This window comes from Erigeron canadensis, chromosome 4 (assembly GCF_010389155.1).
Source record: "Erigeron canadensis isolate Cc75 chromosome 4, C_canadensis_v1, whole genome shotgun sequence".
NCBI lineage: Eukaryota > Viridiplantae > Streptophyta > Magnoliopsida > Asterales > Asteraceae > Erigeron > Erigeron canadensis.
This window is the reverse complement of record NC_057764.1, coordinates 31,406,210-31,420,344: the sequence shown is the minus strand read 5'-3', so window position 1 is coordinate 31,420,344 and position 14,135 is coordinate 31,406,210. Positions and strand designations below refer to the sequence as shown.

Below are 14,135 nucleotides of genomic sequence, written 5' to 3'. Positions count from 1 at the left end.
ACAAATAATATAAAAGGAAATGGTAGTGTTACGGTTAAACTGATCAACACCAACAAAGTGACAAAACAAGCTCCGAATGGTGTGTGTGTTTGGCGGTTTGTTGTGCGTTTGAGTCGAGATAAAACCATAAGCATAAAGGGGAAAACCAACAAACCTGGGCTTGTATTTCAGCCCAACAAAAGCAACAAAATGCAACCCATTTATCAATTTTTAGCAGGCCCGTTAAATAATTGAACATGAAGCACTTCACTGAGTTCACTCAAATTTAAATAACCTGAAAACATACGACTCAAAAATCAAGATGTAAACAAGCAAAAGATATATATCAAATAACTCAAATTATTGATTTCAACTTGGCGTATATTTAAATACGTACACTGCAATCTGTAAATTGGTACTCGTACAATTTAACAAAATTATACGTTAAATATCATTTTTGATGAATGTAATGGATCGAGAATATCACTACAAGTAACACCATTTTAAAGTGTACTTGTGAATGAGCAATGGTAAATTTTCCAACATCATTAGTACGTATGAAATTCATAATCCATTGCAGTTCAAGAGACATCAAAACTTACAATAAATCATTTAAAATTGGGAACTTTTTGCTCCAAAAAACCCCTTCTTATTGGCTCTCTACCACCACACATAAAATACATGCATAATCTTTACAAGATTATGAACAACTAACTAAACAATTAGAGAAAATTAAGATAATACTCAAAATCTTGAAAATCGAAAAGGTTTAATTTGGTTCAGAAACATTGCAAAAACTTGATGAGATATATAACAAGAAAATATGCAACCCTAACCTCTCTAGCTAATTCATTTCATGAATGATATCCAAAAACCAACATGAACTTTGTGCCGACTTAATTGCGCCTTTTGATTCTAGTCCTCTTCTGGAGCTGGGAGATTGAGATCGATCATATCAGACGATGGCAGGGCCTCACGTTCCATATATATATAGCTGCGAAGTGATTGATTGATCCGTTGAGGAAGTGAGACCTTTTGTGACCTCCTAAAGCTAGCTTGCCCAGACTTGAACATCCTGAAACAAATTAACCTGCTTCTAAAGTGTTTTCCGCAGTATGCTTTTTTTGGCACGAAAGCATTATTATTATTCTTTTTGTGACATGGTCTATATATGCCTTCTAAGCCCTTGGAATGAACTGAAAACCTTGTTGCAATTTAAGCATTCATACTTTGTTTCGTTTCTTAACGGTAGTTTGTTTTATAAAAGAATAACGATATGTCGCGAGGACAAAAGACCTAGTATTATATATTTAACAAATTTTAAAGGGATACATGTCATCGCGTAAAGAATATGTCAAGTATCGTTTAAATTATAATACGTTAATCCTGTTTTAGTTTACCCGATAATATAGATATAGCTAGAATAGGCTTTAATTAGTTATTTCATCTAATTAATTTTTATCTTATTTGCATCGATCTTAATTAATTCATATCGTTGGTAAAGATTATTTCTGTAAACCTTGAAATTTATTAAATAACTATATATAATTCCCGAAATTAACACTGTTAAAGAAAAAGCAGTAAAGTAAAAAATAACACAAAGAATTTTGTTCAATCTCAATATTATATATAGAGTGCATAACGTATAGTAAGTTTGAGCTAGAGTACTACGTACTACTCAGTATTATTCCTCCAATATTTCGCAAGGCCTACCTTAACAGCTTGTAAAATTGATTCAGGCCGATACATGCCATGGTCGTCAAGAATTTGCGGTTCATCCCCGATTGTCCTTGCCTTGGCCAACAAAACCCTTGCGATTTCAAATGATACGAACGCATCAAGACACGCATACTCCACCTGCTCGAACGACAGGTTATATCTTCCCCACGAACTCAGCGTGACGTGTTTTGGCTTCTCGATAACCTTATCAAGCACATGACTCGTCAACCTTTTCAATCCAAACTTTTTTGAACCCGGCCCGCATACTTCCTCAGCCAAACTCCGCAAATCCTTCACTTGTGCCTCGTATCCAAGCCCATAATATTTCGTTTCTTAGTTTCACAACATTATCATATACAGACACACCGGTAAAAGTGTAGCTGGTATTATTCATGAACTTCATTACAGAATATGAAGAAAATGCTTCTACACTTCTCATTCAAAGTGGCTAAGGTGATAAGATGAAGAAGTTAATAAGTCAGAGTTGTGGGACCGAGTCTTTAGCTTCTATTTTAGTTTTTGAATAAGTCTATTAGACGTTGCACATGGGTATACATGGTTCAGTTTTTTTCGCTTTCTTAGTTATATAGTTTGAGTATTTATATGGGTTCCATCCTTCTCTGTACTAGGGATGAGCAAAAGACCCGAAAACCCGCGACCCGTCTTAGACCCGACCCGAACCGACCCGCCCGAATCCCTAACGGGCTGGGTCACGGTTCAGGTTTTAGTGGATTTTCGGTTTTCGGGTCTGGCCGGTTCAAACCCGGTGAAACCTGGCAAACCCGTAAAAACCCGAAAGCATATGATAAAGTAGGGATGTATACGTGCTAAAAAAAACAAGCTTCTAATCTTCAGTTCGTCTGGGCGTCTGGCTTCAAACTTTGTGGCTCTATGTAGGAGATATTGGCCTTTTGTTGTTCAACCCAATTCAACATCACCAGCTAGTTTTTGTAGTACCATATGCCATCAAACTTTGTACTACTTAATTGGAAAATAGAAAACCATAAGTCTGCTTTTAGTTTTTGAGTTTTGAAGTGAGGGTTGAAAAGTAAGAGTAATATATTTACACCATGTGTATGTATCTATATATGCAAAAGAAAAGTGCTAGACATGTGATGAAAGGTTAAAATCAATAGTCAATATATATTGTTTTGTTGGATAACAACTGGAAAACACAAACATGGGTCCATTATATTATTATTTTATTTAAAAAAATTCCTTGATTTATCTAACTTTAAAATTGAATCTTTGGAACTCACACACAGAGTTTATTTTTCATGTGAAGCCTAATGAGTCTCATTGGTGGGATTATTTATGTACACCTACACATACAAAGTCATCTTCAACATCCCACCACACCCCTTTAAAAGAATAAAAACTCCCACCACACACAAAAACATGTTCATTTTCAGCCAAAATCATCTTCAAAATCATTTTCATCTCTGTTAGTACATGTTTACATGAAACATTCAAGCTCACAAACGATTTTCGGGTCAAGACTTTAAAACCGAGCCCGGCCCGGTTAAACCCGGGCCCGAACCGACCCGTCCGGGAGGTTAACGGGCCGGGTCACGGTTCTATTTTTCTTGCAATCACGGGTCACGGGTCATGCCGGTTCGGTCCAGGTCGGGCCGGGTTTTGACCTGTGCACATCCCTACTCTGTACTATATAGAAAACAATTAATAGAAAAACTTCTTCACTTTCACTTTGATTCTTCCTTGTATTTTATATAAACCTGATATCACTATCTATCAGTGGTATCAGAGCATAGGCACTCGATCCTTCTAAACCCTTCATAACCAAAAAAAAAAAAAACCCTCCTATGGCTGAACCAAGGGGCGCTATACAAACACAACCAACACCGATCCCTATTTTCAAAGGAGATGGTTACGAGTACTGGAGTATAAGGATGAAAACAATCCTCCGTTCTCGTGACTTATGGGACCTTGTTGAGTCTGGTGTAGACACGAAAGAATCTGATCAAAGTCATCTCAAAACAGCACAAAAAAAGGATGCGCACGCGATGGCCATCATTCAACAGGCCGTCCATGACCAACTATTTTTGAGAATTGCTGCTGCCTCTACTGCTAAAGAAACATGGGAGATATTAAAATTTGAATTTCAAGGTGATGAACAAGTTAAAGCCATAAAGCTACAGGGCTTAAGAAGAGATTTTGAAAATATGTGTATGAAAGAAGGTGAATCTATCGGTGATTATTTCTCCCGGGTTTCAGAAATTGTTAGCCAAAAGCGTGCATATGGAGAAGTTATCACTGATGAGAGTGTAGTTGAGAAGGTCTTGAGGAGCCTCGCACCTCGATTCGACTTTATTGTTCCATCGATTGAGATGTCTCCAAATCTCTCCAAACTCACTCCTACGAAACTCATGGGTATCTTGCAAACACAGGAAGCTCGTTTGAACAACCGCTCTCGAGACAAAGGTGAAAAGATGGAAGAACAGGCTTTGCAAGTAATGCAACCCCTAACCGAACCTTTCAATCAAACTCATCTCGTGGCAGAGGACGGGGTTCATTCCGTCGAAGAGGACAAGGTCGATTATCCTTCGATAGAAGCAAGGTTCCCAGTGCCAAGTGTGTCAAAAATATGGGCATTTGAAGAAAGATTGTTGGTACAATGACGAAACTCAAGCTCAAGTTGCCACCACGGAACCTGTTGCCGTGAAAGAACCTATTGTTGCAACGGATCCCGTAGAAGAACACCTTTTTATGATGTTTACTGATAGTAATCAAGACGAGGCTGTTCATCTGTGGTTCTTGGACTCTGGTTGTTCACACCACATGACCGGGGTAAAAGAAAGCTTCTCATATCTTGATGAATCATTTAGTCTAGAAGTAAATTTAGGCGACAAGAAAAAGTTGCAAGTGAAAGGGAAAGGAACCGTTCGAATCAAACTTACAGATGGAAGTTTTCGTCTGCTTGAAGATGTGTATTATGCTCCGAGACTGGAGTATAATCTCTTGAGTGTAGGACAACTGATGAAGAAAGGTTATGCCCTTTTATTCGACGATGATGAATGTGCAATCACCAACAAACGTACTGGAGCTACTCTCATGTCAATCAAAGTAGCAAAGAATAACATGTTTGTCTTTGATCCAAGAAATGTGGCCTACCAACAACATGCTCCTCACAAGTGCAAAGATAAGGACTCCCAGCTATGGCACCTAAGGTATGGTCACTTCCACTTACAAGGCTTAAAAACGCTCTTTGAGAAAAGTATGGTGAGAGGGCTTCCAAGTATCAACCTCGCTATTCCTTGTGAAGGCTGCATACTTGGTAAATTAAATCAGCTCCCATACTCATCTCACTCATGGAGAGCTTCTAAACCCCTTGAGCTAGTCCATGCAGACTTGTGTGGGGAAATCCAAGTTGAAAGTCTAGGTGGCAGTCGTTACTACTTCTTACTTATTGATGATTTTACAAGGATGAGTTGGGTTTATTTTTTGAAAAACAAGTTACAAGCTTTTGAAAAATTTAAGCTTTTTAAAGCCCAAGTTGAAAAGGAGAGTGAACATAAAATAAAAGTGTTAAGAACAGACCGTGGTGGAGAGTTTTGTTCTATAGCCTTTAATCAGTTTTGTGAAATAAATGGCATTAAAAGAGAGCTTACTGTTTCATACACACCTCAACATAATGGGGTAGTGGAAAGAAGAAATAGAACAGTTATGGGTATGACTCGAAGTATGTTAAAAGAAAAGGGTCTTCCGAAATGTTTCTGGGCTGAAGGGGTAGCCACTGCTGTATACTTACTTAATCGTGCCACCACAAAAGTCTTAAAATATCAAACCCCTTATCAAGCCTGGTACGGTCGTATACCTGCAGTACATCATTTCAAAATTTTTGGATGCATTGCCTTTGGTCATGTACCTGTCCATCAAAGAAGAAAATTGGATGATAGGGCAGAAAAATGTATCTTTATAGGCTATGCTCAAGAAAGTAAAGGGTATAGACTCTATAACCCTATTACTAAAAAAATATGTGTTAAAAGAAATGTGGTTTTTCTTGAAAATTATAGGTGGCAGTGGAAGAATAGTGAGCTATCTGATGGGCCTACTTATGAACTCACTTGGGGAAACCCATTTCCATCAAATCTGGATGAAGATACCCATGTGGGTGATGCTGACTATTCACAAGAAAATATTCAATCTAGCCACTCTACTGTCACACCTTCAAGTCAAAGTTCTGCCTCAAATAATGCTTCTCATATAAGTTACAACACTCCTAACCACTCAAATAATGTTTCACATCCATCCTTTACTCCTATTACACAATCTAACTTTAATGAATCCTTTGGTGACTCTTCATTTCAAACTCCAAATAACCAAACCACACTTCAACCATTAGCTCCTGAAGCATCTTTACCAGCTCGAAGACAAACAAAGCCTCCTTTATGGCTTCAAGATTTTGAGAGTGGTGAAGGACTTTCAGATGAAGATGTTCAATTCTTTGCCCTCTCTATATCTGACCCTTCCTCGTTCAATGAGGCTTCTGGGAAGCCTGAATGGCATGATGCCATGGTCAAAGAATTAGAAGCTATTGAGAAGCATAACACATGGGAACTAGTTGATTTACCACATGAAAAAAATGTGGTTGGTCTGAAATGGATTTTCAAAACTAAACTAGGAGCCGATGGAAAAGTTATGAGGCATAAAGCAAGGTTGGTCGTCAAGGGATACTCACAGCAACCTGGAATTGATTATCAAGAGACATTTGCCCCGGTTGCAAGGTTCGAAACGATTCGCATAGTCATTTCAGTTGCTGCTCAACGAGGCTGGAAATTGCATCAATTAGATGTAAAAACGGCCTTTCTCAATGGTGATTTATCAGAAGAGATCTATGTCAACCAACCCGAATGGTTTGAGAAAGAAGGTTGTGAAGACAAAGTCTATCGGTTGAAGAAGGCTCTATATGGGCTTAAACAAGCACCACGTGCTTGGTACTCGAGAATTGACGGGTACTTTACTCTTAATGGTTACACGAGGAGTCCTAATGAACCCACGTTGTATACCAAAAAGGTGGATGGTGAGATTATTTATGTGTGCTTGTATGTGGACGACATCATTTATACTAGTTCTTCTGCTAAACTATTGAAAGAATTTAAAGAAGGGATGGAACAAGAGTTTGAGATGACAGACATGGGACTGTTAAAACTCTTTTTGGGTTTGGAAGTTTATCAGACCTCAAAAGGGGTTTTCTTGTCTCAAGGAGAGTATGCCAAATCATTGGTTACCAAATTTGGCATGGATGGGTGCAAAGCTGAAGCCACACCAATGAACTTTAATGAGAAATTGTAAAAAGAAGATAGTGCTGAAAAGGTTGATGGACCTTTATTTCGAAGTCTTGTGGGAGGTTTGATTTATTTAACACATACAAGACCCGATCTCGCATATTCAGTCAGTCTAATATCGAGGTTCATGCAAAACCCATCTAAACTACATTTTGGAGTTACAAAAAGAATTGTGAAATATGTGGCTGGAACTATTAATTATGGGATTTGGTATGCCAATGGTGTCCCGATTCAGTTGGTGGGATACACTGATAGCGATTGGGATAGTTCACCAGATGATCGGAAGAGTATTTCTGCAAACGCGTTTACTCTTGGAAGTGGAATGGTAACGTGGAGCTCAAAAAAACAGAATATCGTTGCTCTTTCAAGCACCGAGGCAGAATACATCGCATCAGCTGCAGCTACAAGTCAAGCAGTATGGTTGCGAAGAATTCTTGGTGATCTAGATATAATTCAGAAGACTCCTACGGTTATTTACTGTGATAATCACTCTACTATCAGCCTATCAAAAAATCCAGTTATGCATGGTCGTTCAAAGCATATTGAAATCAAGCATCATTATGTTCGTGACATGGTGGCTCAACAACAAATTGCTTTGGAGTTTTGTGGAACAAATATGCAAGTGGCAGATGTGCTAACTAAAGCTTTGCATCGAGAAAAATTTCAACATTTTCGACTACAGTTAGGAGTTAGGAAGTTAGAAGCAAGGGGAGATGAAGAAAATGCTTCTACACTTCTCATTCAAAGTGGCTAAGGTGATAAGATGAAGAAGTCAATAAGTCAGAGTTGTGGGACCGAGTCTTTAGCTTCTATTTCAGTTTTTGAATAAGTCTATTAGACGTTGCACGTGGGTATACGTGGTTCAGTTTTTTTCGCTTTCTTAGTTATATAGTTTGAGTATTTATATGGGTTCCATCCTTCTCTGTACTATATAGAAAACAATTAATAGAAAAACTTCTTCACTTTCACTTTGATTCTTCCTTGTATTTTATATAAACCTGATTACACTATCTATCATATGGAAGGATGGACGAATGCATGATTTGGACGACAAGACAACGGCGGCCAACACATATCGATCTGCATGACGACAACTTTGGAATTCTTGCCACGCTGCCACCGAGTATCAAGGCCAACTATGAGTCGTTTTAGGTGACGGTAGTATTTTTGTTCGGTTTTATAAATCCATTCAGAGACAACATAACTTGCGGATCTTTGGTCACTGTGGTTTCTATTCGGTGTTCATAAAAGTTGATGTTGTACGTTTGTCGTTGGTTGTACGATCTTTGGTAATATGCGGTGGTGGCCATTATTGGTTAGGGATATCCTATCGATCAATCGATCGATGGAGCGGATAATTATAGTTAATGATCAGCGAATGTAGCTAGGGGGATTATTGTGACATATATATTTATAGGAAGCCGGTATACGGGTGTCGGTTTAATTATTACTTGAGAGCCAAGCGTTGCTTGCAATATATATATGGTAACTACATTATGTTAAAAATATATATATATATATATATGGTAACTACATTATCAAATTTTAAATTGAATTTAACTCGGTTTCTTAAGTACGCGTTGAAGTCTCTGTTTTATCAACAAGTTATATGTTAATTAGGATTTTTTTACTCTCACCTGTTTCTTTAAAATTTCATATATTCCTTCCCTAACCCATGTATACTAGCTTAATACCCGATCGGTGATTGGATTTAAAAAAAAACTTTTAACATTTATCTTCCTTCACCCTCATTATCTACTAATCAATCAAAATTATATACAATTTACTCTCGTACCATCATTTTCATCATTTTTAGGTGGGTGTGATATATACGCTCATTATCTATAGCGTTTTTTTTTGTATGTTTTGAAAGAAACAAGACTGATGGTTCAACTTGGAATTTTTACCAGTACTTCCCTTACCCTCACCTTCTTGGAAGAGATGGCGGCGGTGTACCCATTAGGGTAAAAAGATACATACGTCATAACCCGCTTCCACACACACCCCCAAACTCAAACACAAAGATAAAGTAAAATTGTATCACATTTTTTTATGATAAATTGTTTTAAAAAAGAGATGAAAATATACACAACCCCCTTTTAAAACATTGTAAATGTATAGTTAAATGAATAGTGAATAATTGTGGTAGGCATGACTCATGAGCACGGGTCAAACCTCAGGCCCACTAGGGCCGACCCAAAACTCGACAATGCAACAAAACTGAACCCGTGACCCGGCTCGTTACTCTATGGGGCCGGTCGGTTCAGTTTTCATGATTAAGGGACATTTGTTTATCACGTATCAAAATCTGGCCCGACAAAACCCGCAACACGATAATGTAACAAAATCAAACCTGTGACCCAACCCACCTATCGGGCGGGTCGGTTCAAGTCCGCGTCGAAAAGGCATAGCCCGGGTCTCGAGTTTTCGGATTATATGCTCATAATTGTGGTTGTGTATATTACCCACTCCTTTTAAAATAACCGAATAAAATTTGACATAATTATTTTATTTGTAGTTATGATCCAAACCATTAATTTATTTGATCATCAATGGTAAAAAAAAGTTAGATGAAAATTATGTAAATAATTAATATACAATTTCTCTCTTAAAAAAACCTTCATATCAAGTAAATAACTTTCTAAATCATCTGACTTTCTTCTCTTTATATTTTCTTTATTTTTTTTACTGCAAAATGCTTGCCATAATCGGAGTAGATATTATCCGATTAGAGTTACGACGACAATGATAGATCCGCAGTTGTTCTAAACAGATCCACGACAACAAAGATGTTTTCGTTCAAATCCAAAAGTGTGTTATACGGCTTCAATTCTATTCCATTTTTGGGGTTCTGAAAATTGTTGTTTTTTTGTTTGTTTCATTGATCCGGCATGTACTTGATATTGTTATTTGTTTAAAGATCATTTTACAAATCCAATTATACAACTATTTGTTTAAAGTTTCATGCTCAGGCGATATGCTGGATAGCACTACAGGATTAATGTCATTTGTTGGAATATTCATGTGTATAAAAAGAAAGAATGAAGATGTTTTGTTATTTTTACATTATTAGGTCAATATCATAATTAGAATTATTTATGTAAGTATATATTTATTTTAATTTTGCATTCATCGACTCATGTTTATAAAGAGCAGCAATAAGAAATCATTAAAGGAATCAAACCAAATTTAGAAAATTTGACTTTCAATTTGACTTTCAAAGGTTGACTTTTAATTTGGATGACTAAAATGAAAAGTTAATCTTATTTTCGATGATTAAGATTAGAAATTCAATTTATTTTTATCTAAGTTCTACCGACAATATATCTATATCTATAACTCTTATAAAGCAATAGTTAACCAAGCATTTTAAAGCCTTCTTGCAATCTAAAACTAATTTGAAAAATTGCCATATAAGATTTTATCCTATGTGTCAACTCCATATTTTTCTTTAAATAAACTATGTATTTAGAAAACAAATGAACCTATATATGTTAAAATAAATAAATATATATATATTGTAAGAATCTAAGATCTTCTCATTAGATAAAATGATATCTTTTCTTTAGTTTAAAAAATCACGTCTATACCTAATGATATTTCATTATCTTTTTATTCAACATTTATATGAGGTTCCTTTCGTTTTTTTTATGGTGATTATATAAAAGTTTGCTCAGGCCGTTGGTTAGTTGGAACTTATATAAAAGTTTGCTCAGGTCGTTGGTTAGTTGGAACTTTCATCGCATTAATTATTAGTGGCAATATTTAAAGTTTATAAGCTTTTTTATCACCACTAAATTATATTCATCTTATATGAGTTAAAAGCTTTGTATAATATCATAACTTTCTGAAAGAGTTATGTTAATTCTTTCGTTCATATCACTATGGAAATTATGTACAATTTTTGGTTTAATTCTTTTATCTTTTTTTGAATTTTATGATAATGGTTAATATAATCTCTTTTTTTCTTTTGTTTTTTAACAATACAATTTTTCATTGTGATAATGAGAAAAACATTATGATGGTAGACAAAGAGTTAGTTCAAAACAAGTGTATATAACAATTAGTTTAATGATTGGATAATGAATACATTATTGCTAATTTAATTAAGTGAAACTAAATAGATTGTTCGTCCATATTTTTTTTTACGATCATTATTGATCCATTCCATTAACTCATTTGTTACATATTAAGCGTTTCATTAAATTTTTTTAAGCAAGTTTAACTCAAATCTCACTTTATTGAGCACCTTTTTAAAGCAGCCGCACATCGTGCGGGTAAAAAAATTCTAGTATTATATATAATAGTATATATAGAGAGAGAGAGTACAAGCAATTCAAAAATTACAGGGGAATCAATCTCCGCCGTTGGATCAAGCATAATCTTCTTCCTTCTTCCTTCTTCTCCGGCGAGATTGACGCTGCCAGCCACCACCTTCTTCTCTGGAGACCGTCACCACCTCCTCCTTCTCTGACGAGACAACCACCACCACCATCTCCGGCAATCATCAATTTCGTTTTCCGGTGGTTACGCTACGGGCGTTGCCCTCATTCATTCTAAACTGGTAGTCAGCTGACGCATATGAAAATCGTATGGATTTGATGGACGGCGATACAAGAGATGGGGCGGTTTGATACGGTACGGGCTCCGCCCTTGCTGTCGGCGTCTTGGTTGGGGTGGTCAGAGATGATGGTGGTGGCGGTGGTTGTCTGGCCAGAGAAGAAGGAGGTGGTCGCTAGCGGTGGCTGTCTCGCCGGATAAGAAAGAGATGACACAACAGCCGGCGAAGAAAGGAGGAGGAAGAAGGCTTGATCTGAGCCTTTGATCGGACGGCTTAATCCCCTTTTACTTTTTGGATTACTTCTACGTACTCTAATTATAAAATATCATATATCCCCCATCCCTTTTTATTATGTTATCAAAGTTATTTTAAAGTGTACTTGTGAATGAGTAATGGTAAATTTGTTTCTGCTTTTCCCCATCAATAGTATATATGAATTTCATAGTCCATTGCAGTTCAAGAGACATAAACTTACAATAAATCATTTAAATTTGGGAACTTTTTGCTAATAAACTCCAAGAAACTCCTTCTTATAGGCTCCCTACCACCACACATAAAATACATAATCATGAACACCTTACAGGATTATGAACACATGACAACACTAGCTAACCTTGCAGGATTATGAATCAACTAATTAAACAATTAGAGAAAATTAAGATAATACTCAAAATCTTGAAAATTGCAACATGTTTTGTTTTAGAAACATTGCAAAAATTTGATGAGATATAACAAGAAACATGCAACTCTAACCTCTCTAATTCGTTTCATGAATGATATCCAAAAACCAACATGAACTTTATACCGACTTGTGCCTTTTGATTCTAGTCCTCTTCTGGAGCTGGGAGATTGAGATCAATCATATCAGAAGTTGATGGAGCCTCACGTTCCATAGCTGCGAAGTGATTGATTGATCCGTTAAGGAAGTGAGACCTTTTGTGACCTCCTAAAGCTTGCCCAGACTTGAACATCCTGAAACAAATTGGGCATTCATGCCCTTTGCTCTTTTTTATCTTTATTTTCTTCTCATATTTGGGCTTTTTGGTTGGAGCAAATTCACCTTCTAAACTGTTTTCCGCAGTATGCTTTTTTGGCACGAACGCATTATTATTCTTTTTGTGACATGGTCTATGCCCTCCAAGCCCTTGGAATGAACTGAAAACCTTGTTGCAGTTTAAGCATTCATACTTGTTTCGTTTCTTAACCGTTGGCTCGCGTTCTAATTCAGGATTATATGCATCATCATCATCATCACGCGTTCTTTTCTTGAAAGAATCACTATAACCAAATTCCCTAAACAAATTCCTTCTGATTTCAAGCTTTTCTTCATACGTCAACTCTCGGGTACTATTGTTTAACACCCCTTTTGACTTCTTCTTGGTTGGATCACCATTTCTAAGCAACTCCTCAACCGAAATATCAGATTCCACCTTCTTAGTCCCATAGTTTCCATTCTCAAGTTGAAAGCTTTCACCATCCACACCACTAGACTTCTTACTAATTAGTTTCATCTCAATTGAAGACGATTTCGTCTCTAAAACAGAAGAACTATTGTCTGATGATTCCACAACTGAATTAACACCACCCCAAATGGCGGAATCCTTTGACAACATCATCAAACACATAGCAACTTCTTCTTGATCAAACTCATGATCAATCTCAGAAACAGAAGATGACACATAATTATAATTACTAGTATTATTCATATCATCAGTATTACTAACCAATGTGAAATTATAAGAGTATGGTTTAACTAGAATTTTCTTGTACCTCTTAGTCTTGGATCTAGTCACTCGAGTCGGATCTTCAAACTCAGGCTCCTGATCATCAGTATATGAATAGCTATGATCCGTTGTGGCCGCCTTCTCATCATGATCATCAAGATTATGATCAGTACTAGTCCAAGAATGATCATAATCTTTCAAGTTCTTATCTTTTTCAGAATGGCAAGCCATATGACCGCACAAAGCTTTTAAAGATTGAAACCCTTTTCCACAATGCTTACAAAATCTCTCATTTGTAGTGAATGGAAAACTTGATGAAGAATTGCCAACTGCTGCCCTCCAAGTCTTTTTAGGGTTTTCTCTTAAGCCATAATTATAAGTACTTGGATTATTATTATTTCCATTCCCATTCTCGATTCCATTCTCGTTGATCGTCAAACTTGCAAACTTCTCATCAGACTCGGACGAATTTCCAACCGAAGCAGCAGCAATCACATGAGACCTCATATGTCCACCTAGTGACTTACCACTTGGATACTTTTTATCACACAACTTACACACAAATTTTAGTTCATCCTGCAGATCTTCTTCCATCTTCAAAAACTCAACAATTCAACACTTACCCAATTGAAATAACAAGATTCAAACACTACCCAGTTGATCGAAATCGAAAAAAAATTAAAAATTTAGTTATAGGACTACAAGTACTACAACTAGGGCACGCAACAAAAAGCTAGATTAATTATCAAAGGGTGCAGTGCGTGTGTGGGAGATATGAATTAGGGGAAGCTGAAGTATCAGACCCAAAAAGAAAGGAGTAAAAACTTCATAATAAATAAAATTAAA

General features: G+C 36.5%; 1 protein-coding gene across 1 annotated transcript; it reads right to left on the bottom strand.

The window, feature by feature from the left end:
* Nucleotides 1–12,311: 12,311 nt before the first annotated feature.
* Nucleotides 12,312–13,913, bottom strand: LOC122598681. The gene has a single exon (XM_043771260.1). It carries the CDS (start codon nt 13,881–13,883, stop codon nt 12,390–12,392), a length of 1,494 nt encoding a protein of 497 aa, XP_043627195.1. The 5' UTR covers nt 13,884–13,913; the 3' UTR covers nt 12,312–12,389.
* Nucleotides 13,914–14,135: the final 222 nt, after the last annotated feature.

Bases quoted from the DNA above. Each gene is read 5' to 3' on its own strand.
- LOC122598681 (XM_043771260.1), bottom strand. From the start codon at position 13,883: ATGGAAGAAGATCTGCAGGATGAACTAAAATTTGTGTGTAAGTTGTGT.